The 18331-nt window shown below is 42.9% G+C and overlaps 1 protein-coding gene across 2 annotated transcripts in view; it reads left to right on the forward strand.

Annotated features, from left to right (window-relative positions):
• Positions 1 to 18331, forward strand: part of INPP5A (inositol polyphosphate-5-phosphatase A) — a 184530-nt gene that overhangs the window by 104352 nt on the left and 61847 nt on the right. For both annotated transcript variants that reach the window (XM_030951774.1, XM_030951773.1), the window contains exons 7-8: positions 2662 to 2714; positions 6442 to 6561. In XM_030951774.1, the coding sequence (XP_030807634.1) occupies positions 2662 to 2714; positions 6442 to 6561 (173 nt within the window). The remainder of the gene's footprint in view (positions 1 to 2661; positions 2715 to 6441; positions 6562 to 18331) is intronic.

Below are 18331 nucleotides of genomic sequence, written 5' to 3' on the forward strand. Positions count from 1 at the left end.
ACTTTAATATGTCTTTCCTTCATGCCCTGCTTTGTATGGTTGAATAAACCCTTTCTGGGTCACTATTTAATTTGATATGGTCCCCCTCAGTAAAATGATGGAGAAAAGATGAATTAAGGCTCTGTGCTGGTCATTATCAATCATGGTTTGTGTGCATTACTTATTGCTCACAGTGCTTTTTGACATTAGCCCTCTCTAACCTCTCTCTTCATGTTAATGCTGCCTGGAGGTCCTTTCCCCTGATGTAGCAGGGGTTATTTATGTAGGTGGTGGTTCTGGGGGGTTTTAAAAGGTCAGCACAATCTCTTCAGGGACTCTATTCACAAAGGAAAAGCTGGCAGAATGTAACTATTAGTTTTCAAATTGTGATTTTAAAAACTGTATTTTTTTGGTGTGGACTTCTGCTAGTGAGGTGTCAGAGCTCCAGGTGTGGGGCTGGCCCAGAGCTGTGGCAGGACACAGCAGAGGGGAGGGGACAGGCTCAGAGGACAGCTGCCCTGGGGCTCTGCAGGAGCAGGATGAGGGGCAGCAGATCCAGCAAGGGAAAATCTGATTTAATCTGGAAAAAGCTTTCACCATGAGGTTAAACAGCAGGAGATGGGCCCAGTCAGGGTGTGGAATGGCTGTTCCTGGAGATGCTCAAAACCCAGCTGAGTATGACTCTAAGCAAGATGATCTGGTTGGGCCTGTTTTGGTGTTGCATCTTTTGAAGTACTTTTGCTATTTTGCCAGAGAGGAAAATAGCAAATGAGAAATGGCAGCCTGATTGAAAACATTATCTTGGACCACATCACAGGCTTGGACTACTTGATTTTAAGTTCTGTGTAGTTGTTTTTAAGAAGGAAATGACAAAGCTCCCTTTTTTAATCAAGATTAAATTTGAGCCAATTTTGAATGCTTTTAGCATTCAATTTTTTTCATTGATTTCCTTCTGAATAAGTGTTGACATCTCTACTTGTAACTGTGCCCCCATGAGCATCACAGAAGAGGCCTAACTGTGTAGGGGGATACAATACAAGAAAATAAAGGTAGTATAGAAAGTAATCTTACCCCTTAAGAAATTGCAGCTGAGCCAATTATTAGAGATTGGGAAGAGGCCTGACTTTAACAGGCCACAGCTATAATCAATAAGAAGAGTGTTATGAAAAAGTGGATTGGTTGGTTGAGGGGAACTGGAGTCAGTTAGCTACTGCAAGGAGAAGGAAGTCAGTGCTTAGAGGAGCTGCCTATGAGAAACATCAAGGAGGTACAAAACTCTAGCAATATGGAACCTTTGCAATATAATGACAATAGAACCCTTGCGATATAACAACATTACTGGATTGTGGGATTTGTGCTCCAGCTGTGGATCCTGTTAGGAAGGGGTAAAGTGTTTGCTTTCCAGCCAGCCATCCCCTGAGTGCTTGCTGGACCTGCAGAAGAGGCTAATTTTTCACTGTTAAAAAAAATTTGCAATAAAGTAGATTGTTATTTAAAATATAATTATTATGGTGTTGTTTCTGGTTGGTCTTGGCTGCAGTCACTGTGCTTATACCTGAGGAGAAGGGGAGGGAAATGGGTCCCTTTTCCCTGAGGGACGATCAGAAGATGCAGACTAGGTTGGACAGGGTTGGAGCAACATTGTCTACTGGAAAATGTCCCTGACCACAGCAGGGAAGCTGGAACAAGGTGAAGGTCCCTTGCAACACAAACCAGTCTGTGATTCTGTAATTCATTTTAAGTCAGCCTGGTTTGGTCTGTGGAGGCCCTTCACTATCTCAGCAGAGTTTGGGATTGAGAACTGTCTGTTTTTAGAGAGAATAAATACACCTGGCCAGTGCCTCAAGAGAGGTTTGGGGGAGTGGTACCTCTGACTGGGGATGCTCTGCTGGGACTGGCAATTTATTCACAATAAGGACTCACATTCTTTAGCTACAAAATCATTGGCATCATTATTTCGGCTTGTATGGTGCAATATTCATTCCCAGAGCAGATTAGCCCAGACACACATGCATTGTTAACAAGGACTAAATAGGATGCAGAATCATGTATTTTTATGGGAGGTTGTGGATTGTGGCAGTGGCTTGGAAGTGGCGCTGAACAACCCCTTCTTGTATGTGAATGACATGTATGGCCCGAGCTGAATTGTGGCTTTCTAACCAATGGTGTGGCTGTGATGAATGGAATCTTTTACCACCATTCAAATTCTTACCTTTTGTAGAAATATTGGGTGGCTTGGCTCAGCAAGAGAAATAGTTTTCTGGCAGATCTCATTCATTTTAATTTGATGTAAATCTCGGATGACATTTTACAGTTCAGGTAAAATTACAAAGAAAACATTAGAAAACATTGCATAGGTAATAAGAATTTGCTGCTTTAAGCTAAGCATAAATATAGCTGGAAAGCTTTCCTATCTGGTTATCTTTCATTTGTAAACAACTGCCAGGGCTTTTATTAATTTTACATGTAATTTTGTAACTGCTGCAGGATCAAAAATATAATTAATTCCAGGATTTATAAAAGACGCAATATCTGTTTTAAAGGTACCTCAGTTTGTGTTCAGTGCTTCTTGGTTATAATGTATGGATGAGCTCTGCTTCATTTTGTTCTTTGCATCAGCACATTTCACTTTCACAGTATTCTTTACCTAAGATGATTGGGTCTTATTAATTTATTTTTCAGTGCAAGTGGTCCAGAAAAGGTTTCATTCGAACAAGGTGGTGTATTACTGATTGGTAAGTTGCATCTTAAAGTTGTTTCTGATTACGTTTGTTTTATGTATGTTTGTTAACAACAATTTCAAGCAGGTATTTTTATGTGTAGATTGGTCTGCTCATAGAGCAGGTAGGTTCCACACCTGCTTTATTGTCTGTTGAACATGGGGTGCTCAGTGAATTGTGATGGTGCACGAGCAGTTGTGGTGTTGGCGTGACCCCGTGCAGTCAGAGGGGGCTCTGGGTCAGGGACAGCTCGGTGCCCGTGGTCAGGCACAGCGTGGAGCTCACACTGTCGCCCTGCTGCTGCACGGTGGTGTTGGTGTGACCCCGTGCAGTCAGAGGGCGCTCTGGGTGCCCGTGGGCAGGGCACAGGGGTCAGGCACAGCGTGGAGCTCACACTGTCCCCCTGCTGCTGCACCACTCCTGGGGCTTGGCAGCATCTCACCTGGGTCAGGCACCACAGCCTGGCTCTGTGCAGCCCTCACCTCTGGGGCTTCTGCAAAAAGAGCGTGTTTTATGGAAATCTGAAGAAATCTTCTTCAGATTTCTCTAAGCCTACCTGGAAATCTGCCCTTGCTTTTTTACCATGTACCCACAGCTTTGGTCTTTACTGCTTACTTATATTGTAGTCATGTACATGTACATGAACATTCAGCACTTTTCCCTTCCTCATGTGGTTGTTTCACATCTTACAATTGAAAGCTTGATTTTGAAATCTCATGGATGTTCACATAGGTTGACTTCTGAGTACTGAACAGTGTTCTGGCTTTGTTGGCATAAGCATGTTTATTTAATTAGACAGCTTGAGAAAACAGAAAAGGTACCAGGTTTATTACTTTTATGGGCTTCTGACCCAGAAATCGGGCAGGCAGTTGTGTGATACTGTAGGTTCATGTTAATTTTTCCAGATCCATATGCATCGGGTGTGATTCCAGCGCTAGATAATTGCAGAAGTGGGTGTTAACATCAGGTGCTAATCTGGACTTTGCTCTTGCATCATGACTTCCCTAGGTTCTGTCTCTTCTGTCCTCTGGGATTTCTTCTCTGCTGAAAAAACAACATTCATTTATTTTTAGGCCTTTCCAAGAAAAAAAGGTTCTTCAGAGACAGATTTAAATGTAATGTTTTCTTTTGGGGTATTAAAAAAAGACAGTCCTTGGCTGTAGGAGATGTTTGGGTGTGTTGGGCAGTGAGGATGAGGAACCTCACAGCTTCTCCTAGTCTGTAATGAGCTGAGCCATGGTGGTAGTTCTGTCTGGTGTAATTTGCAATTATGATCCATATGATCTATCAAGGTCTCAGATGTTTCTAATGGGAAATTGAAGGGGCGAGTTACTATGTACAGTTTCTGAAGAATGAAAGTGAAATACTATGAGAAATGCAGGTTGTTACAAGATACACCTAAGGACGTCTGAGTGCATAATGTGACTTTTCAGGGTGTGATGAGTGCTTGCACCCAGTCTCTGTGCATACGAACAAAGGTCTGCCCATAGTCATGAAAACCAATTCCATAAATCATGACTTTTGATCAATGCATTTCTACAGTCTAATAGATCAATAAAAATAGAGCCCAGGCACTTGTAAGTACTTCTGTGTGAGACCTTGAAGGGAACTATTCATTTTCCCTACCTAGGAACACATAGTTACAGAATGTATCTCATGCCAAAAACAGGGGACTTCCAAAAACCCAGAAAAGTGACCTTAACAGACTTCAGAGAACTGTCCTTTTTCTTCCTCTGTGATCAGTAGTCTGCCCCAGTTGAGTTTCTCTGTGAATCCAGATTTTTCAAATCCATTATTCTTCATTAACTTACCTTTAGTGTGGACAAAGAACTAAAGAATCCTGGGGCACTCATGAATTTTCACATTATGCAAAAATAAAAGAGAATTATATAATTCATGCATTTTCATTTTGTGGGGGTTTTTTTAGTATCTTGACTATAAGGTGAAGGTGTTTGTTTCCATTCAAATAGTTCTCCGTGTTTTAGCAGGTGCAAGATAGTGCACTGAATGCATTACAGTCTTAAATATAGTTTACATATATAGTTCATATTTGCTAGTGAGAACGGAGTAGAGAATGTGCTTAAAGCATTTAGGCAGGGCACCAAGCTTGGGGATGTTTGCAAGTGTATCAGTGGTCAGAATCAGCAACTAGAATAATTTTGATATTCTCAAGGAAGTAATATTGGAAGATGACAGTCGGGGAAATGCAGAGCATTGCACTTGGAAAGGAGAATTTAAAAGCACCAATACTATTTTTGGGAATAACTGACTCATTACCCCTGCTGTAGTAAAGGATCAGGGGAGAGGGAATTGAATATGGATCATTATTATCTTACTGAGATGTGTTAATAGGTAGGTGCTGTGAAGGACACCAAGGGAGAAGGCACGGTAATTATTTGAGTGATGCCAAGGCCTGTGATAGAGTGTTCTGTCTGGCTTTCAGTGCTGTGCTCTAGGTATGCTGGAAAGAGGACAGCAGAGTCAGGAATGGTGGAAAGGTTTGGCTATGGGGTGAGAAACTTGGGCTGACCACAGCAGGAAAACTGGTTGCTGTCAGCCCTGCAGAAGGGGAAGAAATCAGTTTAATTTGCAGGAAAATAGGTAATACGATGGAAATCTGAGTTTAAGGACAAGAAAGTTGCAGGTGGAAGGTCCATCATCAGTAAATTTTAAGAGCAAGCATGTTTTAGACACTTGAGGGTGGGTTATAGATAGCTTTACACATCGGGTGAAGTGGTGACTTGGGACCCTCCCTGTCCTACAGGGATTCTTTTTGTTTGTCCTTCAGACAGACAGGACTGGATATCTCAAGCTGTCATGTTTTGTAGTTCTGTGGTCATTCTCTCTTTATAAGAAGGTTAGTAGGACTGCTCTCCATCAGTGTGGGTTCACTGGACAGGATGTGCTGCTCCCTGGAGCCAGAGATTTTCACCAGGATCTCTGGCAGAGCCCTTGTGCTGTGCGATCTGTGTGTCTGACCGTGCTCTCGCTGTTCTCACTGCCATTATTGCTGTGTCCAGGTCCATTCCCAGCTCTGCCATGGTCTGGGAAACCTCCCTGGGCATAGCTTGGGGTTTCTGCTTGGTGTCTGTCTCAGCCAGAGCCTGTCCATGCACTTGCTGGCAGGCTCAGGGGGCTGTTCTGGCCTAAACAAGCCTGTGGTTCTGTGGCCTCACAGGCATGGAGTGAGAGAAGCAGCAGGTGTCCTCTTCCCAGCTGGATGTGGTGTGTGTATTGACTGCTGCTGTCTCAGCATTCTCTGCACAGGGACGGATAAGGAGTCACAGTGATATGATTTAGTCCTTAATGACAGTAACATTCTCCTCTCAGTAGCTTTTCATGTTGTTTATTGCAGAGCCACAGTTCTACTTGACGCTTAGCTACAGTTTTGAAACTGAAAGTTGTTTGTTTACACATTTAATTTTGTTTTAAAAATATTTTAGTGGAAGGGTACTCCCTGATTTCTGGAATTGTAACTGGCAAATAGCTTTTCATTTTCATGTTATACATCCTTGGTGCGAAAGACTTGATGGAGTCTTACCTGTGGATGAGCTGTAAGCTTGATGGCAGTCTGACAATTTTCTGATTATGATAGCTTAATCTGCACAGTTCTTGTGAGTAAATATTAAGGTAACATAAGAGTGAATACAGTAAGTGCTGTGTTGAATGCTTTGCTGATGCAACAAATGTTTTTTTTTCTTTTATCCTGAATCATTTTATTTTTTTCCTTTTTTTGTCATAGTGCCTTTGACTTGGTAAACATTCATCTTTTCCATGATGCTTCCAATTTAATTGCTTGGGAAACAAGCCCATCGGTTTACTCAGGAATACGGCATAAGGCTCTTGGCTATGTACTTGATAGGTATGTATTAGCCTTTCCTGGCCTCTTTCAATCTCGGTGTTCATAAGCAGTGAATGAAGGATGTTTCAAATGGCACACTCAGAAATGTAGAGGGTTTTATTCTGTCACCTGAAAGTGGTTACTGCTTGCCAGAGTTTTCTAGACAGTGCAGGTTACAGATCACTTTATGACACTTATTCTTTAAAGCCAAATAACTGATCTCAGGGAACCACTCTGAAGTCACCAGAATTGCAGAGTAGGAACCACACTTATTTTCTAAATGTGTTAGGTAGATTAGCTTATTTTTAGACTGTGTGAGCTCTAGTGAAGTGTATTCAAATGCATCTTCAGTTACAGAATAACAGAATAATTCCAGTTGGAAGTGCCCTCTGGACGTCCCTTACTCATCCCTCTGTTCAGAGCAGGGCTGATTTCAACAGCTTGTCCAGCTGAGCTTTGAGCAGCTCCAGCATTGGTGGCTTGTAGCTCTTCTGGGCCACACATTGCTATGTTCTACTACCCTCACCGTGAAGCTTTCTGTCCCTATTATCCAGCCAGAATTTTCCTTGCAGTGGTTTGTGTCCATCACCTGGATCTTTTGGCATGCACTGCTGAGCAAAGTCTGGCTTTTTCCTCTCTGTAACTACCAAACAGGTAAAGCGAGCAGCAGAGTCCTCATGTAGACAACTCTTCTGCAGCCTGAACAAGCCCAAGTCTGTCAGCCTCTCCTTGTGAGTCCCTCCACACAGAGCTGGCGTGCTTTAATCTCCATGGCAGCTGGGCACAGCAGGCAGATCATCTCTACAGCAACAGAGCACTTGTGTATAGTCACTGCTGGTGTTTGTAGCCATGTGGGTTCTGGTGGTATTACAGAGCTGGTTCATCTGATGAGTGGTACAATACAGAGGAGTCCCAAAAAATACCCAGAAATTTACAGCTACCCTAATTATAAAATCAGGAAGAAAACTGCTTTCTCTTGAGTAAGAAAACAATGTTTCTGTGTGGGCATCAGTGTGTTGGCAGAGTAAACAGGTATTTCTACTAAGAGGTGCCAGCGAGCTTCATGTTTGCCTGAGAAACAGAGCTTTAACATGTCCCTTCAGAGCAGTGTGGCACACACTGCAATCCCTGGCCTAGTGGGGGGCTTAAAACAAACTGCTGAGCCTGGAAGGAGTACAGAACCAGAGCACTTCGTGTGCTGTTCATGCCCCGAGCCCTGCTGCCCAGCAGTCCGTGGCCGTGGCCTCTTTACCAGGACCCCCAGTGAGCATGGGACCACTGCTGCTGGTCAGTGTCACCTCTGTCCTTCCCCAGGGCGAGGAACGGGGGTCCCAGCCCAGCCAGGAGTGCTGAGCCCCATCCTGCTGCCGCACGCAGGCTTTTGGCCAAGGCCACACCACTGGCCAGGGCCAGCCCTTGCTGGCTGAGGGCAGCACGTGCCTGGCCTCATGGGCAGCCACTGCCCAAAGCAGCCTCTGCTCCTCTGCTGCCTGCCTATGCACAGGCATGAGGCATCCCTGTCCACAAGCAGCTGTCTGCTCTTCTGCCTCTCTCTGGCAGCAGCCTGGAAGTTACAGACACTCCTGAACAAAGCAGTTTATGTGTTGGAAAATATCTCGTTGCCATTTTTCCCTATGTGGCTTTTCACTGAAAATGTTTTGAAATGTTGCAGTGGTGTGTAAATGCCTTTCCAGACGTGTTCTTTCTCAACTTTCCTTCCTCTCTGTGGGTTTTCTGTCCTGTAGGGCTGGTAGGTGGGATAGTAGAGACTGCCTTTCCCCCAGCAGGGGGCTAAGCAGGAATTTCTCCAAACAGGAATTTACCATCACCTTTGGGATGACCCAGGGGTGAACAGGAAAAAGCCAGTATTGCCTTTCTCTTGTATCACTTGCAGAACCTGCTCAAACCGCTTGAAAATGCTGGAGGCAGTTGGAAGGTTTGCCTAGATAGCATATATATAAAAGATCCCTGATTTGCAGAACAGGGACTCAGGAAGATTAGGATCTCGGTGCAGTCTGGGTGCATATTCTTGAGTTCTGTTGCATAGAGCGGTATGGTTTTGGTTTTTTTCATTTTGCTTGGCTCCATTGGTATCTTCCTTTTCTAATGCTTTGCATGAGGGAAACCTGTGCAAACCTTTTGCATTATTTATTGCACACTTGTTTGCAGCATACAGTGTGCTTCATTAGCTAATTTTGGCTTTGGACCTCCCACGATGCCCTGGCAAGGGTAAGGTAATAAGACTGTAGTATTAGTGTCAGCTGTGGGTCAGGGATGTCACGATGGTATATCATTAAAATGTGACACTGCCAAAAACTGCCCCAACTCCGCTGTCCTTAGAAAAGGAGCCCTTGGATTTCGGGTTGCACAGTGCCACAGCAGGCTCGCCGTGGATGAATTGTTCATTTTGAGGGAGCAGCCAGCCGCAGATCCGGACCTCCACAGTGCGGTGAGGGGCTGGCGGGCACAAAGGGGGAGTTCTGTAGCCAGTGAATAATGGGAAGCCCCTTTCATCGGCAGGACTAACCTTTTGGCAGCCACCAGCACACTCTATTCTGATCTGCTGATTGGGGAGGACAATACACTGAAGCTTACTTTGAATGAATGCTGCCACCAACAGTGTCCCCATTCAGGGGCTTTGGGAACCATCTTTGGCCATTGTCCCCCAGCACTCCCTCAGACAGCAGGAAAAGGGAAAGTGAGAGCAGCTATAGGGGGAAAAGTACTTCTTTTCTTGGCTTTAATCTCTCTTTAAAGCTTCATAGATCTACATTTCCAGCTGAGCTACTGGAACTATGCAGTGTCAGATAAATACAGAAAGAGAGAGGTTTCAAGCTGAGCTTTCAAATCCCCTTATCTGCATGAACTAATAATGCAGATTTAGTGCTGTTAAAAACAGAGACTGATAAGTCTTTTCCTTTAAAGCCTTTAAACTGCTAAAGAGCATTTAACAGCGATGCAGTTCAAACCCGATGAACAATGCTGAGAAGGAAAACAGTTTATTGAGCTAAACCTTGACTGAATGAAACAGAAACACCTTCTCACAGTTGATTTAGGTCACTGTGGGAGTCAGTGAAAGCTCAGTTGTGTTCACGCTGCATCTTCATAAACATGAGTTATGTACAGCCTTTTATCTGGGCAACAGCTACCACAGGAGTTGGGGATGCAAACCAGAAGAGGGTTTGCAAATAAAGCTAAAATGGATCAGTTTAACTGTTCAGATTGCCAGGGAAATTGCTATCTCTAAAATTATTTTAGCCACAAAGTTTTCACGCATAAGAAAAAAGCTGTGCAACATCACAGCGTTGGTGAGCAGGGGGAGGTTGGGGGGAAACTAAGGAAAAAGCATTGGGGGAATGATACAAAGTTATGCTAAGAGTTTTCTCCTGGAGAAATCTGTTAGTAATCCTAATAGCATGTTTGAGGAGTAGAAGGGTGTGTTCTTCTAGCTTTAATAAAGTTAATCCTGAAGTGATTTAGCTTTAATAGCATTAAAATTAGTTAAATAGAAAGAACACTTTTAAAGGCAGCTCGCTGGTATGTGCTGGGCCAGATTGCATTTAATATTTGCCATTTTGCAAGGGAGAAGATGTGGTGTCAGATTGTTGCTTTAAAGACCAAGAGGATTGGAATCACGCTGTTGTTGAACAAGTATTTGCTTGTAACTTTACAAATACACATACAGTGTGTATGTAGAAAATTAAAGGTGTGTAATGCGTCTCTGTCAGCACCAGTGTAAACCCAAACGGAGCCCCCAGAAGTCAGTTACCTTGTTCCAGGTAGGCACAGGTCTACACTCAAAACTGAATTCGCTTTAAAATGAGATAAGAACATCTGCTTTATATTTTGTGGAGGAAAAAACATTTCTTCAAAGCCCATTTTGGATAATTGCCATGTACAGTTAGTCCTATTTGCGTGATACTTGTTTTTTTGTGTTTTCTGAAGTTGGAGGGTGTAAACTACACATGCAAGTAAGAGAGGAAAATAGTTTACATTTTGGTTTAATTTTTCATGCATCTGTTATAACTAATACTTGTGCATATTTCAAATTAATTAACCATACTGACATATTGGTCATGTCCTGTAGCCACTTGGTGGGGAAAAGTGTATGAATGCAATACCCAGGCTGGGGAATGAGGAAAAAGCTGCAGGATGGGGCCCTTCAAGAGTGGGAAGGAGAGTTTGGGAAGGACAGGACGTGAGGTGTTAGCCTGATCCCTGGCTCTTGGGATGTGCCAGCCATCTAAACTTCCTGAAATTATCTCAAGCATTGAGATCCATAAAATGAGTGTGTTTTTTTTTTTAATGAAAGTGACAGTGCTCTTCTGTTTTCCTATTGAAATGTTCCCTGGCCTAGTTCAACAGAAACATTTTTACATTACAACTGTGAAATCTTAGCATAAAGCTTCCCTTTGTGCCCTTCATTATTTTCTCACAAATATAGTCCATTGTCACATAGCTGAAGTTAATTTGATCAACATTGGGACATTTAACTTTTATGTCCGGTCAAAGGAGCTGTTTCATGCTGATTTTGAGTATTGAAAAGAAATGATTGCCAGAAAAATAATGTTACTATTAACAATTCAGAGCAATTAGTTTCCCAGGGAGAGGCGATGTGATGCACCGGCTCCACACAACTATTCTTTGTCATTTTATGGATGCTCATCAGTCAACTGTCACCTCTTCTCAAAGACCCCTCCAATCTAAATGTTTCTCTTTGGGCTTTTCCCAGAACTAGCAGCTGAATGAGCAAAAGAAAAGCCACTTAGTTTCTAGGCAAAGGAAAACTTTGCTCTAAAGATCTGGGTCATTTGGGAAGATCCTCAAAGCAGCTTGCTTTAGGAGGGCTTGGGATTTTTTTGTTTTGATTTGGTTCTGTTTTTACTTTATTTGTTTTTTGCCGCAGTGATTTTAACATGAGCCTTCAAATGCATAGTGAAATTTCTGTGTATTCAGATAAAAAGCACTCTCAAGGCAAATAAACCTTCCAGCCAAATGTCTTCTAACAAAGGTTTAAACCCCTGGATCACATTCAAATCGACAGCTTTTCATTAAGCACCCGAAGCTCAGCTCATTAATATTCAGTCATTCTCCCCCTTAGAGGAAGGTTAAGTGCTCTCAAAATTAGCGTGTTTGGATAATATGCTCTTTAAAGAGTAAATCCAGCAAAATTGTCTTGTTACTTTCAGCCTGTCAAATACAGCCAAAGTCACTTTCCCTTGCTCCTTGTTTTTCTGCTGGCTTGAGCTTTGGCGTCTTTGATGCAGTTGTCAAAAATTCAACTCGTGTGTCCTTCCTCTCTGCACAGACACATTGTGAGTTTTGCTTAGATTGTATTTTTAGCGGGAAAATATTTTTGTTCTGGTATGCATTGTAATGGAAAGCATACACTAGTATAATTTGAAGGGAACACAATAATTGCAGTTCCATATTAAGTGAATGATAATTTTTGGTCATCCTAATCACTAATTTTGTCCTTATTCTGTTGTTTTCAGCATTTGAAGCTCTTTTTTTCTTCTTTTCTTTTTGGCATTACAAAGTGAACAGGTTATAATAAATTTTCAGTATTCATTATTCTAGTGGTAAATATCTAATGTTTCTCTTGTGATAAATCTATGTGAACAGTACCAGGTTTGGAAGCGAAGATCTGAAATCCGAAATCCAGAGCTTTAGATACTTGCAGGTATCACAGAGAAAGGTGTCATTTAGAGAAAAAAATTGAGTAGATGCACTAAACCAGTTTTTGCTGTACCTGGCCAGTGTGAACAGTATTGTGGCTCTTTCAGAAGAAATGGTGCAGTTAAAGCTCTGAGGATTCCTGGAGACGTTTTAGTCAGTTGTTTGCCCACACAGTCCCTGTCCAGCAGTGTGGATGTGGATCATGGCAGTCTTGTGGCTCTCAGGGCCTCTGCCTCATCTTCCCTAAAGGCGTTACTCCTTTTTGCCTGTTTTCCATTAACAGGATCTCGTGGAGCTGCCCTGTTGGCTGCTGAGTCTTTCTAGTAGAATGGAAGTGCTGTAAGCACAGGCAAGTTTGGGTTTACTGCAACAGTCCCTCTCCCAGGAGAGCGTGTGTAATTAAACATGTGATGCAAGAAAAGAGAATGCCTCTTAAAAAATAAATTACTGCGAGTAACTTGTTGCCTGCTTGATTTTGCTCAGAAAGTGGCTTTCTATGAGAATGTGCAGAGTGTCACATTCTCATTGAGTTATATTTCTCTCTTTACTGTAATTTGTTCCTTAGAGAGCCTGGAGCTGGAAGAAGATAAGGCATTAGCGTCCAGCTAAAGGTGACACTGACATCAGCATCCATTGTGGTCTGCACCTTTTCAAATCTCCTATCCTATGGCCATATCTTCTAGAATAGCTGTGATTCAATTAAGGAGAATCTATATGGGCTGTTGATCCAATTCTCACTCATTTGCAGAGAAATGAAAATAAATTGCTATTTTGATTTTATTTACAATGCTGGCTGTGAGCTGATAAAATGGAGAATGGTTGAAAGAGCCCCATTCTGCTCCCATTGGAGCCTGTGGGCACCAGGCCAGATAGCCACCTTGGAGATTTTGACTCCCATAAGGTGGGAGCACTGTGGGAGGAGGTTGTGGGCTCTGCCTCCTGTGTTCTGTGTCCTGGAAAGGTTCGTATCATCCCTAACAGGAGGATACTCAGATGGGAGGGACAGCGTTTCCAGCCACTGGTCTGCCTGTGCAGGAGCTGGAGAGGATGGGAAGACCCTGCTCAGGGTGGATAGGTCAGTTGATGTGGCTGCCTCAACTGTTGTGGAGCTTCTTTATCTTCATTTCATCTGTGCTGGGTTTAAGATGCAACCAAGATGAGTCAGTTCTCTCTCCAACAAGGAAATGGGTCCTGCTGCCGTTATATCCACTAGAATTTTCATTGTTCAAACCTAATGTTGACAGTTCTTAACTTTCTCGATCACCGTGCTCTTTGGAAAATGGGTTGTTCCCTTCTCTTTAGCACTTCAAACGTTTCTGTCCTCACCCCTTTTTTGTTCCCTCTCTTAGCTCCTGGTGCTCCACTGTAGTGTGCTTTTCAAAGGGATAATGTAAAATTGGTTGCTCTGAGCTGTTCTCAGCATCGAGCATTGTTTAGTCCTTTGTTAGTGGATTCTCTCTGGGTCTGAGCCATTTGCATTGCCCTTTTCTAGAAACATTTGAGTTTATTTTAAATTCACAGTTGCCCTGAGCCCAGCTGTTACCCAATCCCGGTGGTGGAGCCTGCACGTCCCCATCCCTGGCAGCTCGCTGTGGATGAGGTGCTCTGCTGCCCACACAGCCATCACAGGAGATGGAGCTGGCAAAGATGCTTCTTGTAGGTCTGACAAATCTGACAAAATTCCTTAACCCTTCCACTGTCGTTCCTATCAATGATCTGTTTAGGACAGACAGTGTCTTTAGTCTGAGCTGCTCTGAATATGTCACAAAAAATACTTTTATAAGCTTAACAATAATCAGTATCCTGTTGCCACATATCCTGGTTATTTCTGTCTCGCTGTTTGTGCTTTTGACACTAAGTGACTGCAGGACTTTGGCTTTGCTCCCCACATTTAAGCCCTGCAGAAGAAAAAGCAAGAATTGGGATGTCTTGGGCTTCATGCAGAAAGATTGGGCAGTTACCTGCTGTCTGCTGAGCACCAAGTGTCACCAGCACTAAAGAGCTCAGAAACTATGTGGGAGGATGTTAATATTCCATGATAAAGCAAAGATCCAAAAAGACATCCCATCTCTCTGGTTTCTTCTTGTAGTTTTCTCTTGTATCAGCTGAAGAGCATGAAAATTTCTTTGCATCGTAACGCCACTGTTGTAGTGCTATGTTGTCCTGTAGCAGAATTGACAAGTCCTTACATCATTATCCAGGGCTGCTATTTCATTAGGCGAATGTCAGTGTCAGGTAAGATCATGGGTTTGTCAATATAATGAAAATACCAGTCAAGTGAGGAAAAAGTCACAATTTTCCAGCTCTAAAAATTGATTTTTATTGCTCTTCTTGTAATCCTTTCTTTGGATTAAGTATTTATTATTGATGTGGTCTTTCTTTTAATCTTAATAGCTGCTGACATTGTAATTAATTAAAAAATATAACATTTTTGCCCAAATGGCACTATATTGAAATTAAAAGTGAACACCACATATTAGTTAAACAGCCCTGGCAAATGTCTTGAGTGCCAAGATGATTGCCTAAGCTTCTTGACAAATCCCTTCATTTTGCTGTATGGTGCTTGACCTTTTGAGATATTTTGGTGTTATTAATAGGTTTTAGCCATTATCTCAGAAAGAACAAGGCGCAAAAATATTATAAACTTTATCTTTTTAATGACAGCACTACACCACTTTGGGCATGCCAATGAAGGCACTTCCGTTATGGCTTTTGAGGCACACTTAAACTATCAGTCAGCAGGTAACTTGTACTTGGAATTGATGGGGATTTTTTTTTAATTTGCTCCCAAATGTGTATTTGAAATTGCAAAAGTGTGCAAGCTGAGCACTATCAGAGCTGCAGAAGGGAGGTGGTATACAGGAGAAGACAGGGTTCTCTTTCAAAACTGTCTCTGAAACCTCTGCTGGGGAGGGGACCAGTTGTCAAGGTGCAGGTGTTTGGGCTGATCTCTGACAAAAACTTTTAAAAAGAAAAAGCAACGCAGATAGGAACAAAAATCTGAATGGTCTGGGTTGTTGTAAGCCAAAACCTAGTGTTTCCATCCTCTTGATCTTCAGTGCCTTGGCGTGGCTGTGGCAGGAGACAGTGCTGTCGTTCCCTGACTTTCCACCAGAAGTCAGTGCAGGAACTGTCACTACCTCTGGCACTACAGATCCGTGGAGAAGAAGGTGTTGTATAACCTTGTTATCCATAGGTCACCTGCCACCTCCCAGCCAGCTCTTGGCTTCTGCCAACATGATGGCCAAGCCACTTTTCTAAACATTCCGTGTTGGGGTGAGATCCTGTCTGGGCAGGGAAGGTGAGTTGATGATGCCTTTGGCACAGTCACTCCTGCCACAGGCAGGGTCGAGGGTCTGGGCGCCTGTGCTGTGCACAGCGAGTGCCCCATGGGTGCCCTGAACGTTTCACCCAGTGGGAGAGAGGATTTTCAGAGCCCCTCTGGGGACACGGCCCAGCACTGCTTCTGCTGCATCAACTCCACACAGAACCTGTGGCTCCAAGCTCTGCACAGGTCAGCAGTAAACAGAGTGAGCAGTTTGTCCTCTGAAATGATGGTTGCACCAGGCGTGAGCTGATCCTCTTGTCTCAGTGTGTTAGTTGTGATCTTCATGTTCCTTCACTTAGGAGAGGACATTTTATATAGGCAGTCATATGTTAAGGTCCCTTCCAACCCAAACCATTCTGTGGTTCTCTGTCCTCTGTAAAAGCTTTTGTGTCTGTAGCTCCCATGTGCAGATAATGCACAGAAATAAATAGATTGTGGAGAGATAGTATCTTACCCCAGAAGTTGTGCGAGAAAGATGGAATGGCTCATATTAGATGGTATTTATCTTAAATACATTTAGTTATTAGAAAAATTTGCTCACCGAATAAAATATGGCTTGACCTTTGGATTGTTTCCTCCCAAGAAATGTGACAGTGTCCCTCCTTCTCCCCCATTCAGCCTGCTTGGCAGAGCTGCACGGTTTTTGTTTTGTTTTGTTATGTTATTGTTGTGTTTAAAAAAACCCAAAACCCTCAAGTCCCTCTTTTCAGCAGTGTCAAGTTAGGATGAATTGGCCAGGGAGGCATGTTTATAGACTGTGTGAAGAACTTTGTCTTTGTGTGGGAATGCTGGTGACACTGGTATGGCTTGCCTGAATGAACTGCAGTGACGCGGCTAATAAGGTGTCCTGCTGAGCGTCGCTGCAGCCTTTCTCAGACCTCCCACCTAATGCCATTCAGCTCCAGCTCAGTGTAGCTAATTTTTCCCATTCCCTCGATTCTTTAGGCCTCCTTACAAACAGAAAAGTCAACTTTCACACCGAGGAGAAGATAAGTGCTTTAGGAAATAATCGTGTAAACAGAATGTTACCTTCTGACCTGATGCTGATACCTTGGTCTGGGACAAAACCCAGCTGGCTATTGCATTCGACATGGCTATTAAAGGAATAATGCTGCTGATCGTCCTTACAAAGTGCCCTGAGAAATGGTTTAGTCAAATCACAGTGCCTCTTGTCACACTGAATCATATTCAGCTGCTCTCTTCCATGACCAGATTGCTGATATTTAACTGCTTCCTTGTCTTCTCCATTCTGTGAAGGGGGGAGAGTAGAGGAGAGGGAAAATATGAAAGCAAGGGGAAGCTGATTCTCTAATTTTCTGGCCGAATTTCAGTGCTTTGAAGTATGTATACAGTGCCCCATACAGCAGTTATAAAAAGAGGTGCATTTAATCAAGTAACTTTATTTTTAGCTGCTACAAGGAGTACTTTAAAATATATTGCAAAAGGATTTCAGGGATTCTAATAACACAGAATTGTTCACTTTAGGACTGCACTGAACCCGGCTGTGTGTAGCAACTGAAATTAATAAATAGGCCCAGATTTCAAGTAGTATTGAGAAGATGAACTGCTCGCTCTTCCTTGTTTTAGTCTTGGTGGGGATCTGACATTTCCTAAGTGGCTTTGAGAAAGCTTTGCCTTCACAGTCAGCATAGGGGGCACTGCCACCCCAGCTGAGAGTCTGTCCTTATGGCAGAGGAGTTTGGGGCACCCAGAGCAGCCCTGAGCACAGGCTCCTGCCATGGCATTTGAGTGACCTCTCCCTCGAGCCCCACTCCCATCTCAGCCGGGCTGCTCAGCCCAGGCTGAAGCTGTTCAGCAGCACAGCTTGGGGAGGTCAGAGGTTCCTCATAATTCACCTGATGCCCCCAGAATAACAGATGGTTTTGTCACAGGACAGTGTGTCAGGGTCTGCCAGGCCAAAGGCTCTGCTGAGGGAACGAGGTTTGCTCAAAGGCTGACTGACACAGCAGAGCATGGATGTCTCCAGTGTAACACAGGAGCTTCTTTCTGGTCTGTAAAGCTCTTGCTGATACCCAGAGTGAGCCAAATTGCAGTTATTAGACCAAAATAAGAATTACATGTATTTATTTTGCAGCAAAGAAATTGTAATTTAGTGTTAATTTGCAGTGACAGTCAAGTTTACTCATTTAAAAAAGTACAAATCGTGTATTTAACTCATCAAAACATTTCAGCATGGGGATAATTTGGACTGTAAACTCCACTTGAAAGTAATTGCTTGAATGTTTCCTTCTCTTACTCCCCTGTCATGGCTAAAACAGTCTTTGGCCCATTCATCCAACTTGTCTGCTACTTCTCAAAATAAAACAAGATGTGAAGACAAATCGACACTAACCCATTCAGTGCAGAAAACTTTCAGTGTAGTGCCATCAATTAAAAATGTATTGTTTGAAACTGGCAAAATAATTCAAGAAATGTGTTCCAGGTATGAAGAGTCTGTTATCAAGGACTTTGTGTGCAATTACAAATTCTGTGGTTATGGAAGACGTGACATCATCTGTGGTGTTTATAGTTGTGTGCTCTAAAGTTTACCAGGGACAACAGTAAGCCCAGATGGGAGCATGCTTTTTTCACAGTGCAGCTGATTTTTCCAGTTTGTTATATTGATTGATTTGCCAGTTTGTTATATTGATTTCCAAAACATGCAGAAGATCTTTCTTTGGTATGTTTTAAAATGTTAAAAAATTATTTTCCTATAAGCGATTCCTTCTGGAGCAAGAGCAGAGGATGAGGAGGGTGAATGTAATCTTCCAACCTTTTCAAAAT

Source organism: Camarhynchus parvulus, chromosome 6 (genome assembly GCF_901933205.1).
Source record: "Camarhynchus parvulus chromosome 6, STF_HiC, whole genome shotgun sequence".
In the NCBI taxonomy this organism is placed as follows: domain Eukaryota; kingdom Metazoa; phylum Chordata; class Aves; order Passeriformes; family Thraupidae; genus Camarhynchus; species Camarhynchus parvulus.